Raw genomic sequence first — 13,825 nt, forward strand, 5'->3', positions numbered from 1 at the left:
GCAGGGTGCAGGCCAAGGTCAGCCCCCACCTGTGTATTGCCTGGGGCACCCTGCCTGAGCTATAAAGCAATCTGAGATGGCTGATACTTGTGCTGGGCTTGGAGATTCCCAGGCAGGCCAAGCTATTGAATCTAAGCTGGCTGCTGCTAGTGCCAGTACTGGGGCTTACTGAGGCTTACTGAGGCCAGCTATTGTTGGTTTGAGAGGATTTAGAAAGTTGTTAAGCCCAGACCAGCCATTCGTATGGAAAAGCAGCTTGGATGGGCCTGTAAATTAGGTGGGGCAGAGTCTCTAGGGATCTTCAAGGCAGGTTAAATAGTGCTAGCCAGGTTGATGGAGTCTCAGATATGGCACCAGCTTGCTGGCTCTGTAGGTGGGGGAGGGCTTAGCACACAGACAATGGCCTCTGCTTGCCTTGATGCCAGGCACTTTAGTTCCTTGTATATCACTGGTGCCTTTCAAGCTGCTACCCAGGTGCTGGAGTTCAGAGGGAGTGAGTCTGAATAAGTGAGTTCATGTGTGAGTTCTTTAACTCTTTGAGTGCCAATGCCACTGTGAGCGATGCTAGCAAATTTTCCCAAAAGTGCCAGCATCGCTCCAGTGACTTTTTTCAATGGCTACAAATGTAAATAACAATGGAATAATTCGTATTTTGTTTTGTTCTCTTTTTTTTGTACCTCAGGTTATATATTGATATAATTTTTTCTCATGTTGATCCAAATTTCGAATTATATATGGCACTCAAAGTGTTAAGAGGAACCTGCTTGGGACTCCAGCAGTTTCTTCCATCGACACAATCCCTGCTGGTTTTTACAGTCAGAAGTTGTGGGGATTTATCTTCCTGGCTGGTGGGCCTGGTGCAGGGCTGGAAATCCTTGATCCTGAGATATCCCTCCTGAATTTTTATCCACCACACGTGTATGTGAGACCAGCATCTTCTGAGTCTGCACCCCTCCTACCAGTCTGATGGATGTGCTTCCTTTAATTCCATAGTAGTCAGACTTCCATTCCACTTGATTTCTGATGATTTTGAGTGATGGCTGTTCTCTATTTTTTGTTGTAATTTTGATGTAGTTGTGCAAAGAGGTGAGCCATGTCTTTCTACGCTGCCATCTTTGGGTATTCCTACCACTAACTAGGCCATATTTACAGGAACATTCTTAATGATGAAAAAGCATGCACAAGTCTTAATTAAACCTTTACAAACATTTATATACAAATAGACCAAAAATAAAGGGCAGTGGGTTGTTCTGTGCCAGAAAAGTAGAAACATAAAAAACTCTCTACTAGCCTAGTTTTACCACATTTTTAAATACACCATATTAAGATCTGGAATCTTGAGGACACTATTCTAAGTGAAACAAACCAGTCACAAAGGTTCCACTTATATGAGGCATCTAAGTAGTCAAATTCATTGACTCAAAATAGAATTGTGGTTATCAGGGGCTGGGGAAGGGGGAAATGGGAAGTTGTTTAGCAAGATGAAAGTTATGGAGATATGTTGCATAACATGTTATAAAACATGAATAACATTACTGTCTGTACATTAAAAAGGTTAAGATAGTAAAAAAGGAAGATTTGGTACTAATACACAAAGAGGCATAAATAAGATATACATCAATTCAGTAGTCCTGCTGAACTAACATAGTAGTTACTAGACATATGTGACAATTAAAATTTACATTAATTTTTAAAAATTAAAACTACTTCTTCAGTTACATAGCCACAGTTCGATTGCTCAGCAGACATATTTGGCTATTCAGGACACCACAGACAGACAACATTTTCATCAAAGAAAGTTCTATTAGATAGTACTGGCTCAGAATATACAGAAACAGATCCAAATACATATGGGAATTTGTATTCAATACGAAATTGTGTGTGAGCATCGGCTTCAGAACTCGTCAAATCCTGTACTCTTCACATTTCGATGAGAAAAAAAGTTTCAGCACTCAGCACTTGCTCGGGAATCATTACACTTGCTAGAATTTGTATGAATCATAATGCTGCCCCACAAGAGAAAATGCTCCATCATTCAGCACTCCTTGGTTTCGGCACTCATCATGAGTCCCAGAACGAATTAATGACAAGTACTGAGGTACCACTATATTTCAAATCATTGGGAAAAGAATTACAGGGTAAATAGTGTTGGAACAATTTGTTAGCCTGGGGGAGAATGAGTGAGAACTGAGGCCAATAAAGGTAACTCTGTATCTCAATGCTTATTAAAAAGAAATTGTGAATGAATCAAAGATTTGTATTTAAAAGGTAAAATAAAAGAAGTACTAACATAATTCTTAAATGGAATAATATGCACACATTGTTTAGCACAGTATATAGTAAACATTCAATAAGTGACACTATAAATAATTAACTAAAGCTGTATAATTATTATTCCAAGAAAGGCATTGACCAGTTCAATGCAGCAAAGAAATAAAGGTGGGTTTAAATAGATATATAAAAAAATGAACTTCTTGCTAAGTGAAATAAATCAGATGGACAAGGACAAGAACCATACAATTTCATCCATATGTTTAATATAAAACAAAAACAACAAACAAACAAATTCACAGACATAGACAACATTATGGTGGTTACCAGAGGGGAAGGGAAAAGGGGGAAGATGAAGAGAAGAAAGGGGGTCAAATATATGGTGATGGAGGGAGACTATAGAGTATGGGTGGGGAGCACACAATGGTGTATATAGATGTTACATTCTAAAGTTGTACACCTGAAACTTATATAATGTAATTAACCAATGTTACACCAATAAATTTAATTAAAATTAAAAAAAACATAATTCTAAAAAAGGTACAAAATTCTAAGAAAGGTACAAAATTCCACTTACAAAATAAATAAGCCTTGGGGATCTAATGTACAGCATGGGAAATATAGTTAATAATACTGTACAGCAGTCCCTCTCTATATTGCAGTTCACTTATTGCAGCCTCACTGTATTGCGGGATTTTTAAAAGTATATTTAATTATCACGGATTTTTCACTATATCGTGGGATTTTATGGTACTGTATACGTATTTATATGCATAGTATTTATGATTTTAATGATTTTTGCCTAAAAATTTTCAAAAAGTATATAAAAAAATATAATAAATGATTCTAACATTAAAAGAATATTAAATCAAAATAAAACACTGCACACGGTTTACAGTATGTATTTTTTTTTTGTGGATGAACACATACATTATGCTGAAAATGAGATGTACGCTCGAGCTTGTTTGCCTATGTGAGACTGTACACGGCACACGATTGGCTGATTGATGGAAGGCGACCAACCAGAGCCTTGTCTTGTGTATCCTGGGTGCTGATTGGCTCAGTAACCATAGCATCAGTCTGTCTGCTATCCCGCACTGTGCGCATATGTTCAGCATCTCGCCTTGTCCACTTCACTCCTACCTCTGATCGCTGTGAGTACTTTTGCTCTGTGGTGTTGTGTTTTATAAAATTTTCCTTAAAGACTGAATTTATTGCAAGCCCTATGATGCCACCCAAACATTCTGCATTTTCTAAGGATTCTAGCAGTGAACCCAAGTGCCAGAGGAAGATGCTTACCATAAAAGAGAAGGTGGAACTTCTCGACATGTTGAAGGAAGGGAGAAGCTATGCATCTGTTGGCTGCCATTGCAGGATCAACAAGTCTACGGTTTGCTATATAAAGGACAAGAAGAATAGCAGGTCTACGGCATCAGTGACTTTCAACAAAACAGCAAAGAGGGTGGTTACTTCCCGCAATAAGAGCATTGTGAAGATGGAGTCTACGGCCTGGCTGCTGTGGCTCAGTGGATTGAGCATTGGCCTGTGAACCAAGTGTCACTGGTTTGATTCCCAGTCAGGGCACATGACTAGGTTGCACATCAGGTCCCCAGTTGGGGGTGCGTGAGAGGCAACCACACAGTGATGTTTCTCTCCCTCTCTTTCTCCTTTCCGCTCTCTCTAAAAATAAACAAATAAATAATTTTTTAAAAAAGATGGAGTCTGCATTAGCTGTGTGGATAAACAATTGCAGAAAAAAGAATCTTGCTGGATACAAACACCATCCAGATGAAGGCCAAGTAACTGATGTTCACGACAGTGTTGAGAATGAAGAAGAGGATAACAATGATGATGATGAAGCAGGACCTTCAAGTGCTTCTCCAACCAGACCAACCCCATTCACTGCCAGCAAGGGCTGGTTTGACAAAGTTCAGAAACGCTTTGGACTCAAGAGCGTTCCTCTGCATGGAGAGGCTGCCTTTGTGGATAAAGCTGGAGCTGAGGAGTACGTGAACAACACATACAAAGACACCATCGAGGAAGGAGGCTATAAGCCTGAACAAGTTTTCAACATGGATGAAACGGGCTTATTCTGGAAATGGATGCCGCCTGGCACTTTCATTATGAAAGAAGCAGCAAAAGCCCCTGGTTTCAAGGCCCCAAAATATAAGGTAACTTTAATCAAGTGTGGGAATACTGTGGGCTTTATGATAAACCAGGGCTTATTTATAAGTCCAAGAACCCAAGGGCCCTAAAAAACAAAAATAAGAATGTGTTGCCTGTGTACTGGATGCACAACCCTAAGGCTTGGATCACGAAACTCCTCACAACTGATTGGTTTAATCAATATTTTATCCTGGAGGTTAAGGTTTATCTGGCAGAGAAAGGCCTTGATTTCAAAGTGCTTCTGACAATGGGCAATGCTGGAGGCCATGCTGTCGACCTGACGTATGATGGCCTCCAGATAGACTTCTTGCTGCTGAACACCACATCGCTCATTCAGCCAATGGATCAAGGTGTTATTCACACTTTTAAGGAGCTCTACACTTGAAACGCCTTGTGAAACCTCATTGAAGCTATGGACTCAGATGACAACTTCTCGCTAAAGGTATACTGGCGTGAATACACAATTGCATCATGTCTCCAAAATATTCAAAAGGCCATAAAGGATATGAAGAATGAGACTTTGAATGCCAGCTGGAAAAAAGTGTGGCCAGAAGTGGTCCATGATTACAAAGGATTCTCTCCTGATGAAATCCATCACTCTGCGGTGGATAAGGCTGTGAAGCTGGCAAAAATACTGGGAGGAGAGAGCTTCAGTGACATGACTACTGAAGACGTAAATACCCTGATCGATGTGTACTCTCAACCGTTGATTGACGGAGACCTGGAGGAGCTGATTAAGTCAGCAAGTGAGAAGAGGATGAGGAATAAGACGAACAATGGGTTGAAGAAGAGGAGGAGGTTGGCCTAAAACTTGATCGTCTTGCAACCATCGTCAGAATGGCCAAAGAACTTCAAGTGGGTGAAGAATGGGACCCCCATATTGTTCGTTCATTGCAGTTTGCATATTCAATCGACAGTGCCGTGTCAGTTTACAAAAAAACATTCTGAATCAGAAGAAGCAGCAGCACCAGCAACTCCCCATAACTATGTTCATTACTCGAACGAAGAGGTTGGTTACACCTACGCCTTTAGCGGAAGTAGAAGTTACGAATGGGGCCGAATAAGCTACTGCACCACCTGAAGAAGCGCCTGATGCAGTGGTGCCTTCAGAAGAGCTGTAATGCTCTTCTTTGCCATGTAGTATATTCATCTCATCTTCATCCCCTTCATCGTCATCAGTACTCCACAGCTTATTCATCATCTTCGTCATTCAAGTTGTAGTATACTTCACAGTTGAGTACCCATATAAAATTTTACAGACTGTATAGGTATGTTGTTAAAGTTATGTAGGTTTAAGAGTGTAGAATATGTTTAAGAACATAAGTAGTGTTTGTAAAAGTATGGAAAAGGTTAATAAGGGACTGGGAATAGTTTATAAGTGGGTGGGAAGGGTTTATAAAGCCTTAAAATATATATAAATGCTAAAATAAATGTAAGGTTCCTACTTCACAGATTTTCACCTATCGTGGGGGGGAAGGGGGTCTAGAACATAATACCTGCGATAAGTGAGGGAATACTGTACTATATTTTTGAAAGTTGGTAGGAGAGTAAATCTTAAAAGTTCTCATCACAAGAAAAAAATTGTAACTGTGTGGTGATGAATGTTAACTTACTAGACTTACTGTGGTGATCATTTCACAATATATACATAGGATATCAAATCATCATGTTGTATATTTGAAACCAATATAATGTTGCATGTCAATTATATCTCAATTAAAAAAAAAAGAGAGAAAGAAAGAAAAAGTAAGGCTTGTCCCTGGCCTGGTAGCTCAGTTGGTAAGTGTCATGCCAATAGGCCAAGGTTGTGGGTTTGAGCCCCAGGCACATACATGAATCAACCAATGAATGTGTAAATAAACGGAACAACTAACTGATGCCCCCCCCATCAATAAATAAAAATTAAAAAAAACAAAGGCTTTCTAAATATAATAAAAGCCCAGGAAACAAAAACTAAAGACTGATTTTTTTTTTAAAGGAAAATAAAGACTTCTAGATAAATAATGCCCAAACTGAAAGAAAAGTGGAGAGAGGTATGGAGTGTTCAATTTTCTTATTCAATTAAAACATATACCTCAGAGGGGAAAAGGAAAACTGAAAGTTCCAATATACATATACATGAAATCATGCTCTACTTTACTCATAATGTAAATACTCTATTAAAAATTCAATTTTTAAGCATAGATGGCAAGGATAATCCCCAGTGTTAATCAGTGTGGGACAAGAGGCACAAACAGATGTAAAAATGGACACAACTTATTCAGGGGGTAATTTTTAAATACTTATCAAAAAATCAAAGGTCAAAATTATATTTATGAATAAAATTATATTAAGTCTAGGATTAACTTTAACAATAACCTGAAGAGTAAAAAATTTACCTGAGAAGTTAGTATAGAATTAAATGAAACAAGATTAGGCATACATTAATAGTATTTGTAGCAGGGTGGAGGGTATAAAGGAACTCATTATACTATGGTCTCCTTCCTTGTATATGTTTGAATTTTTCCAAAAAGTTGTTGCTATTGTCCATACTGGTCAGATAAGTTATATTTATCTAAACACAGTACAGTTGTCCCTTGGTATCCAAAATGGACTGGTTCTATGACCCCCACAGATAGATGCTCACGTCCCTTATACAGAATGGTATGGTATCCACATATAACCTACACACATCTTCCCATATACTTTAATAATCTCCAGAGTACTTAAAATACCCAATGCAATGTAAATAGTATTTAAATAGATGTTATAATGTATTGTTTAGGGAATAATCACAAGAATAAAAAGTCTGTATGTGCTCGGTAGACATGGAACCATCATAGGCCTAACTACATAATACACACCAGGAACAATGTAACATTTTCTCAAGTATTTTCCTTCTGGTTGAATCTGAGGGTGCGGATATAGGGGGCTGACAATAAATCACACTTTTAAAAGTATCAAAGTAAATTATAGGAGGGAGATTATGGAAAAGGGGGGAAATCTGAAGGGCAGAACAATAGGCATAGTCTGATCTCATCTAAGTATAAACAAAATCAAACATGTGGATTTGTAAATGCACATGAGATATATGCCCACATTCATAAGTTTCTTTCGGGCTATGTGAAAATCTTACCAGTGGTTACATCTGATTGGGCAGGGGATGGGAGACTGGAAATTTGTGAGAAGTAAACATTTATTTTTTCAAATATTTTTATACTGTGAATTTTTTTTGTATGTGAACACACACTGCATTCATTACATTTATAATGAAAATAATCCTTTCTCTACTGAGGTGATTGTTATTCATTTAGGAACTATCAATATTAAATGTCAATGCTGGGGAGGAGCTCGTCTCAAAGCACATTTAAATTTTACAGAGCAGACAGATAAGCATGGCTCTTTATTGCTAACCCCATCTCAGGGCTCTCACTGTACCTCTATCTCAGCTCTGATGATCAATCTGAAAATCTAAAATTATATCAAATAATTGTTCTAAAGATGTAAGTAAGGTCCTTCCTGAGTGTTACACAATTAACAATATTTATTGAGTATAGATATGCCCGGTTCTGTGGGGAATACAAAAAATAAGATTATAGTCTTGCTCAAGAGGTTTAAACCTCACACACACAAAAAAAGACATATGCATACAAGGAACAGAGAACAAGGCCACACAAACACTATGTGCTCAGAAAACAAGTCAGTGTGGGAAAGAACAGTCAGAGTTCATGAAGAAATAAGACAGCAGATTTTATCTTAATATACAAGGTGGATTTAGATATGCAGAGGGGAGAAAGGATTACATAAGACCACTAGAAAGAATATACAGAAATAAAAAATTGAGATAGTGAGACTCAGTATGACTAGCGATGGCGAATAGGAAGAAGTATAAAACACATAATAAATAGGAGTAAAGTTCAAGGTGATACAAACCTTAAAAACCTGACAAAAGTTAAGATTTTATGAAATAGGCGAAGGGAAATTTTCATAAGCATTTGGCAGCAATAGTGTGCAAGGTAGGGTAAACTATAATTTGCATATCTTTTCTTCCTTTTGGCTTGCTTTCTTGACATGAAAAGTAAAATAACAAATATATCACTACCTCATTTCCAGACCCAGATTCCAGTGGTCTCTTCTTCCTTGGACCAATAGCAGCAAGGGCTGTGAGGTTAGCATCTCTTTGCTGTATCTGTGCAAGCTCCAACTGCTGTAACTAGAAGATGGAATTAAAAAAAAAAAAAGCAATGTTTACGCATAGTCATGCTCAGAGAGGGAAAGAAACTGATCACTAAGCATAATTCTGTGTTCTTCATCAAACAGGTTACAGTGTAAAATAAACATTAGCTTCTCCTAACAACCAAAGGCACATCATTTCCTGATTCACTTACTCCAACAAAGTCTTTTGTCCTGAATCTCTAAATGGAAGAGGCAGAAGTATAGAATATAAGAAAAAAAGAAGAAAATAAAGGCATCTAGAGCTAAATATCTTAGTTTAAGCACAAATAAGAAATGCTTTGCGAGCCAAGTGTCGCTGGTTCAATTCCTAGTCAGGGCACATGACTAGGTTGCACGTCAGGTCCCCAGTTGAGGGCATGAGTGAGAGGCAACCACACAGTGATATTTCTCTCCCCCTCTTTCTCCTTTCCCCTCTCTCTAAAAATAAAAATAAATAAACTAATTAATTTAAAAAATTGTTAAAAAGAAAAAAAATGCCTTAATAAAATTGAACAGTAAATTGGAGAGAAATTGGCCAAACCATAGTCAACCTTTTCAGACTAAAAGAAAATTACTTAAAAATAAAGTTCTTGATTTTATAGAAAATAGTTCTATGCTGTATGATTTATAAAACACATCACTAAAAATTAACTCAGTTAACTCTCATAACCACACCGAAAGGGATATGTGAATTGCTATAACATATGAAAATTTTACATATACCTCATCCTTTTTTTTTTTTTTTTCGTTAAAGGAGGTAATAAGGCTCTAGGAGGTTAGAAAATCTTCATAAAGGTCACACAAATAGTAAGCTGGAGAAACAGAACTCAGAGCCAAGTGTTCTCATCACAACATTTTCAATACAGCAAACCTTCTCACGGATTTACTCTACATTTATCTTCATGCGAAAAACTGAAAAATGAGTTAATATTGTTTTATTGTATAACTTTCATCATAGTTAACCCAGAATGACCAAATGTACAAGATATAATTTTTTAATAGGAAGGTACTAAACTATACAAGGGTACTCATGAAAGATAACCCATTAAAAGTCAGATCAATAAGACATTAAAACTGAAAAATAAAAGCATAGAACACAATATAGTTTTACCAAAGCAAGTGTCAAATGATATTCTTTCAAAAAACAAGATGAGGAAGTCAAAATAAAATATCACTATACAGGTCCTTAACCTTTTCCAGAAGAGCAAGAATGTTCAATTCCCATCAAAATCTTATTACTACAGAAGGAAAGGAGGAAAGACCCTGGCTCTCTGCTTGCTTGACAAGTATTCAAACAAGATCAGACACCAGGATAGTCAACTGAAAGTAACGTGTTGGGGAACTACACACACACACACACACACACACACACACACATATGAATGTGTTTATACTTTATATATTTATATAGATAAAATATAAAGAATATTTTTAAAAGGAACACTAACCAAATTTTTAACATATTTAAAAAAAGAGCAGGATGAAAATAGGAAAGCGTGTGTGGTAAAACAGGTGGTTTTAAGGAGGTACAAAGTAAAGGTCACTTCAGATTATTTTAGACAACAACAAAGAATAAATCATAACTGAATCTTAAGTAAAGCAGAAAACATTTAACTAAAATAGTTAATTAAGAACCATTGTCTATTTGTCCCACAAATTACAGGGCAGTAATCCTTTTAAATTGTGTATTTACTTATATAAAAATTGCTAGAAATCTATTTTCGAGAGTTGTAAACTATCTTTTATTGATGCTGGCCTTCTTAATAAAACAGTTTTAAAGTCTGATGCAGTGACATCCTGAAATTCTAGGTGACAAGATGGATTTTAGTTAATCTACCTAACAAATCAGACAAGCTATATTTCAGTCATTCTCTGTAAAGAAATGGCATCTGCAAGATAGTCACAGAAAATAAAGTTTTAAAATTGACCTGTGTCACAAATATCTCTCTCCATGTAGTAAAACATTTTCTCCCACTCTGCGAATTATACTTTGGTTGTTTGAAATCCCATACATGATATTTTGAAAAAATTTCAAAACCTTTAACAAAAATGAAACTGATTAGACTTTTCGTTGGCCTTATATTTATAACAAACTTTCTCAAAAACAATTTACCTTGGCCAGCACAGTACAGAAAAACTAGGCACTTTTAACAGGAACAGGAGGAAGTTCTGGGCATTAATGCAGCTTTGACACATAAGTGAGTGAAGACTAAAAGCTCAGTTCAGTAAAAACTGAACTGCTTGCCAGTGGAAACAGGATTGCAAAAGACATGATCATCTACATAGAAAACCTCAAGTGAGCTACAAAAAACAAAAACCCAAATCCTCCTAGGACTAATAAATGAGTTTAGCAAGGTTTCAAGATGCAAAGTCAGCATACTCAATGATTATGAGTACCTCTAAATAACATAAAGGTACAATTGGAAAAATTAATTTTTTTAAATGCCACTTATCATAATAGCTCTTCCCCACATGAAATAGCTTCATATATATCTACCATGTCGTCGTCGGCAGCCGTCCGTCTCGAGAGACGATGGTGTAGCTTCTTAAGAGTCTATCTGCACCGCCGAGAATGGCTGTGCAGTCCGACTCGGGAGTGACACGGTATCTGTCTCCTCCCGTGTTGAATCGACATCTTACGATGACACTGGAGTGTCCTCTCCAGTGAAGCTGAAGCTACAGAGCCTGGGCAGGGTGATATGGAGGGTCTGCTGTTGCCCATGCAGCAGACCCCCCCTCTCTTCGCAGCTGAAGGATCCAAGGGAAAGACGGAGTCAATACAGCTTGGCTTCAGGTGCGCCGCAGGAGTTGCCGGTGTTGACTACAACGTCAAACCGCCTTAGGGACTCCGGCTCCGGATTTTCTGTCGGGGTTTACTCCCTTAGCCTTTCCCCTGAAGAGGTATGCCGCAAGGCAGCGGAGGTTTTTTGGAGTCAGAGTTTTCCTTCTCTGATGTGCCCTGACTGGAAGATCGAACCAGCGACACTTAGCTCGCAGGCTGACGCTCAATCCACTGAGCCAAACCAGCCATATCTACCATGTACAGGTACTGTTATTCTATCAACCATGAAATGCGGATTAAAGTAATAAAAGCAAGCATACATAAGTGGTGAGAAATACTGTGTTCATGGATTGCAAGATACTACTGAGTAAAGTTTTCAATTCTCTCCAAGCTGATCTATAGATTTAACACCATTCCAATAAGTTTTTTTATAAATATGGATAAACTGATTCTAAAATTTATATGGGAAGGTAAAAGAACCAGAAAAGCTAGATCAATTTTGGAAAATAAGAAAAAAAAAAATAGAAAAAAGTACACCACACAATTTTAAAAATTACTATAAGGTTACTGCAATCAAAATAATGTGGGACAAAGGATGAACACAGATATGGGACAGAACAAAGAACTGAGAACTAGAACAACATAAATATGGCCAATTGATTTTTGATCAGAATAGAAAACAATTCCATTGAGAAAACAGTTTTTCCAACAAATATTGAAGCAATTGGACATCCACATGCAAAAAAAAAACTACCTTGACCTCAATATCTCACACCTTATACAAAAATTAACTCCAAATGTAAACAATAAACTTCCAGCAAAAAGCAGAAGAGAAAATCTTTATAACTTGGACCCAGCAAAAGGGATTTTTAGATATGATACTCACAGCAGGGTCCATAAAAGTTTGTTTGTTTTTGACAAATTGGACTTCATCAAAATTAAAAACTTTTGCTCTGTAAAAGAAACAGTTAAGCCCTGGTTGGTGTGGCTCAGTGGACTGAGGGCTGGCCTGAGAACCAAAGGGTCACTGGTTTGATTCCCAGTCAGGGCACATGTGTGTGTTGCAGGCAAAGTCCCCAGTCTGGAGGCACAGGAGAGGCAACCACACATTGCTGTTTCTCTCTCTCTCTTTCAAAATAATAAAACCTTAAAAAAAAAAAAATTAAGAGAACCAAAGTACAATCTATTTTATTTCTTCGTTTCCAATCTATGTGCCTTTTACTTCTTTCTCTTGCCTTATTGTGCTAACTAGGACTTACAATGTAATGTCAAATAATAGTGATAGAAGCAGACATCCTTGGTCTTTTTTCTAATTTTGGAAGAAAGCAATCAGTTCTTTCACCATTAAGAATATTAGTGGTAAGGTTTTAATAGCTAGCTGCCTTTTATCAGATTGAGGAAGCCCCTTTTTATTCCAAAATTCCTGACTTATTATTATTAATAGATTTTGAAATTCATCAGATATACTTCTGCATTAATTAACATAATTACATGATTTTTCTTTCTTTGACTGTTAACATGGTAGATTATGTTGACTGATTTTTGAACATTAAACTGGCTTTGCATTCCTGGGGGAATCTCTAATTGGTCATATTATTTTTATGTATTGCAAGATTTGATTTGCCAATATTTTGTTGAGGATGTTTACATTTCTGTTCATGGAGTTTACTGGTCTATAGTTGTCTTGTTTTGTAATGTCTTTCTTATTTTAGTATCAGGATAATGTTGTCTTCAGAAAATGAATTAGAAGAGTTTCTCTTCTTTTTTCTGGAAGATATTGTGTAGAAGTGATGTTAATTCTTCTGTAACTGGGAGAATTTAATAAGTAAAATTATCTGTATCTGAGATTTCTTTATTGGAAGGTTTTAGCTATAAATTCAATTTATTCAATAATTGCAGAAATATTGAGGCTATCTACTTCATCTTGGCCAAGTTTTGATAGTTTGTACTTTTCAAGAAACTGGTCATTTCATCCAACTTGTCAAACTATTTGCAGTTTTTCATTATAATCACTTCTTATCCTATTGACATCTGCAGGGTCGGTCATGATTTCCCATCTTTTTCTTCTGATATTGGTGATTTACATCTTATTTTTCATTGTTAGCCTTAGGAGATTTATCAATTTCATTGATCAAAGAACCAGCTTTGGTTAATTTGATTTTTTTCATTTCTTTCCTTCTGTTTTCAAAGTCATTGATTCCTGCTTTTAACTCTCATTTCCTTCCCTCTGCTGCTTTGGGTGTATATTGCTTTCCTTTTCCCAGTTTCTTAAGGTAATTTGAGACCTTTCTTCTTTTCTAACGTATTTATTTTCCCCATCCTATTATTTTAACCTATCTATATCATTACATTTGAAGTGAGTTTCTTATAGAAAGATATAGTTGAGTCAATTTTTTATTTACACTTAATGTA

General features: G+C 36.7%; 1 protein-coding gene and 1 long non-coding RNA gene across 2 annotated transcripts in view; one reads left to right on the forward strand and one right to left on the reverse strand.

The window, feature by feature from the left end:
* The window catches only part of LOC150002727 (uncharacterized), a 68,200-nt gene that overhangs the window by 36,992 nt on the left and 17,383 nt on the right, over nt 1-13,825 (forward strand). The gene's annotated exons all lie outside the window — the stretch shown is intronic.
* TAF4B (TATA-box binding protein associated factor 4b) overlaps nt 1-13,825 on the reverse strand; it is a 136,256-nt gene that overhangs the window by 23,138 nt on the left and 99,293 nt on the right. Inside the window, exon 14 of the mRNA XM_090285690.1 lies at nt 8,519-8,629. Coding sequence (XP_090141816.1) covers nt 8,519-8,629 — 111 coding nt within the window. The remainder of the gene's footprint in view (nt 1-8,518; nt 8,630-13,825) is intronic.

Source organism: Furipterus horrens, unplaced genomic scaffold (genome assembly GCF_987537825.1).
Source record: "Furipterus horrens unplaced genomic scaffold, mFurHor1.1.pri manual_scaffold_8, whole genome shotgun sequence".
Taxonomy (NCBI): Eukaryota; Metazoa; Chordata; class Mammalia; order Chiroptera; family Furipteridae; genus Furipterus; species Furipterus horrens.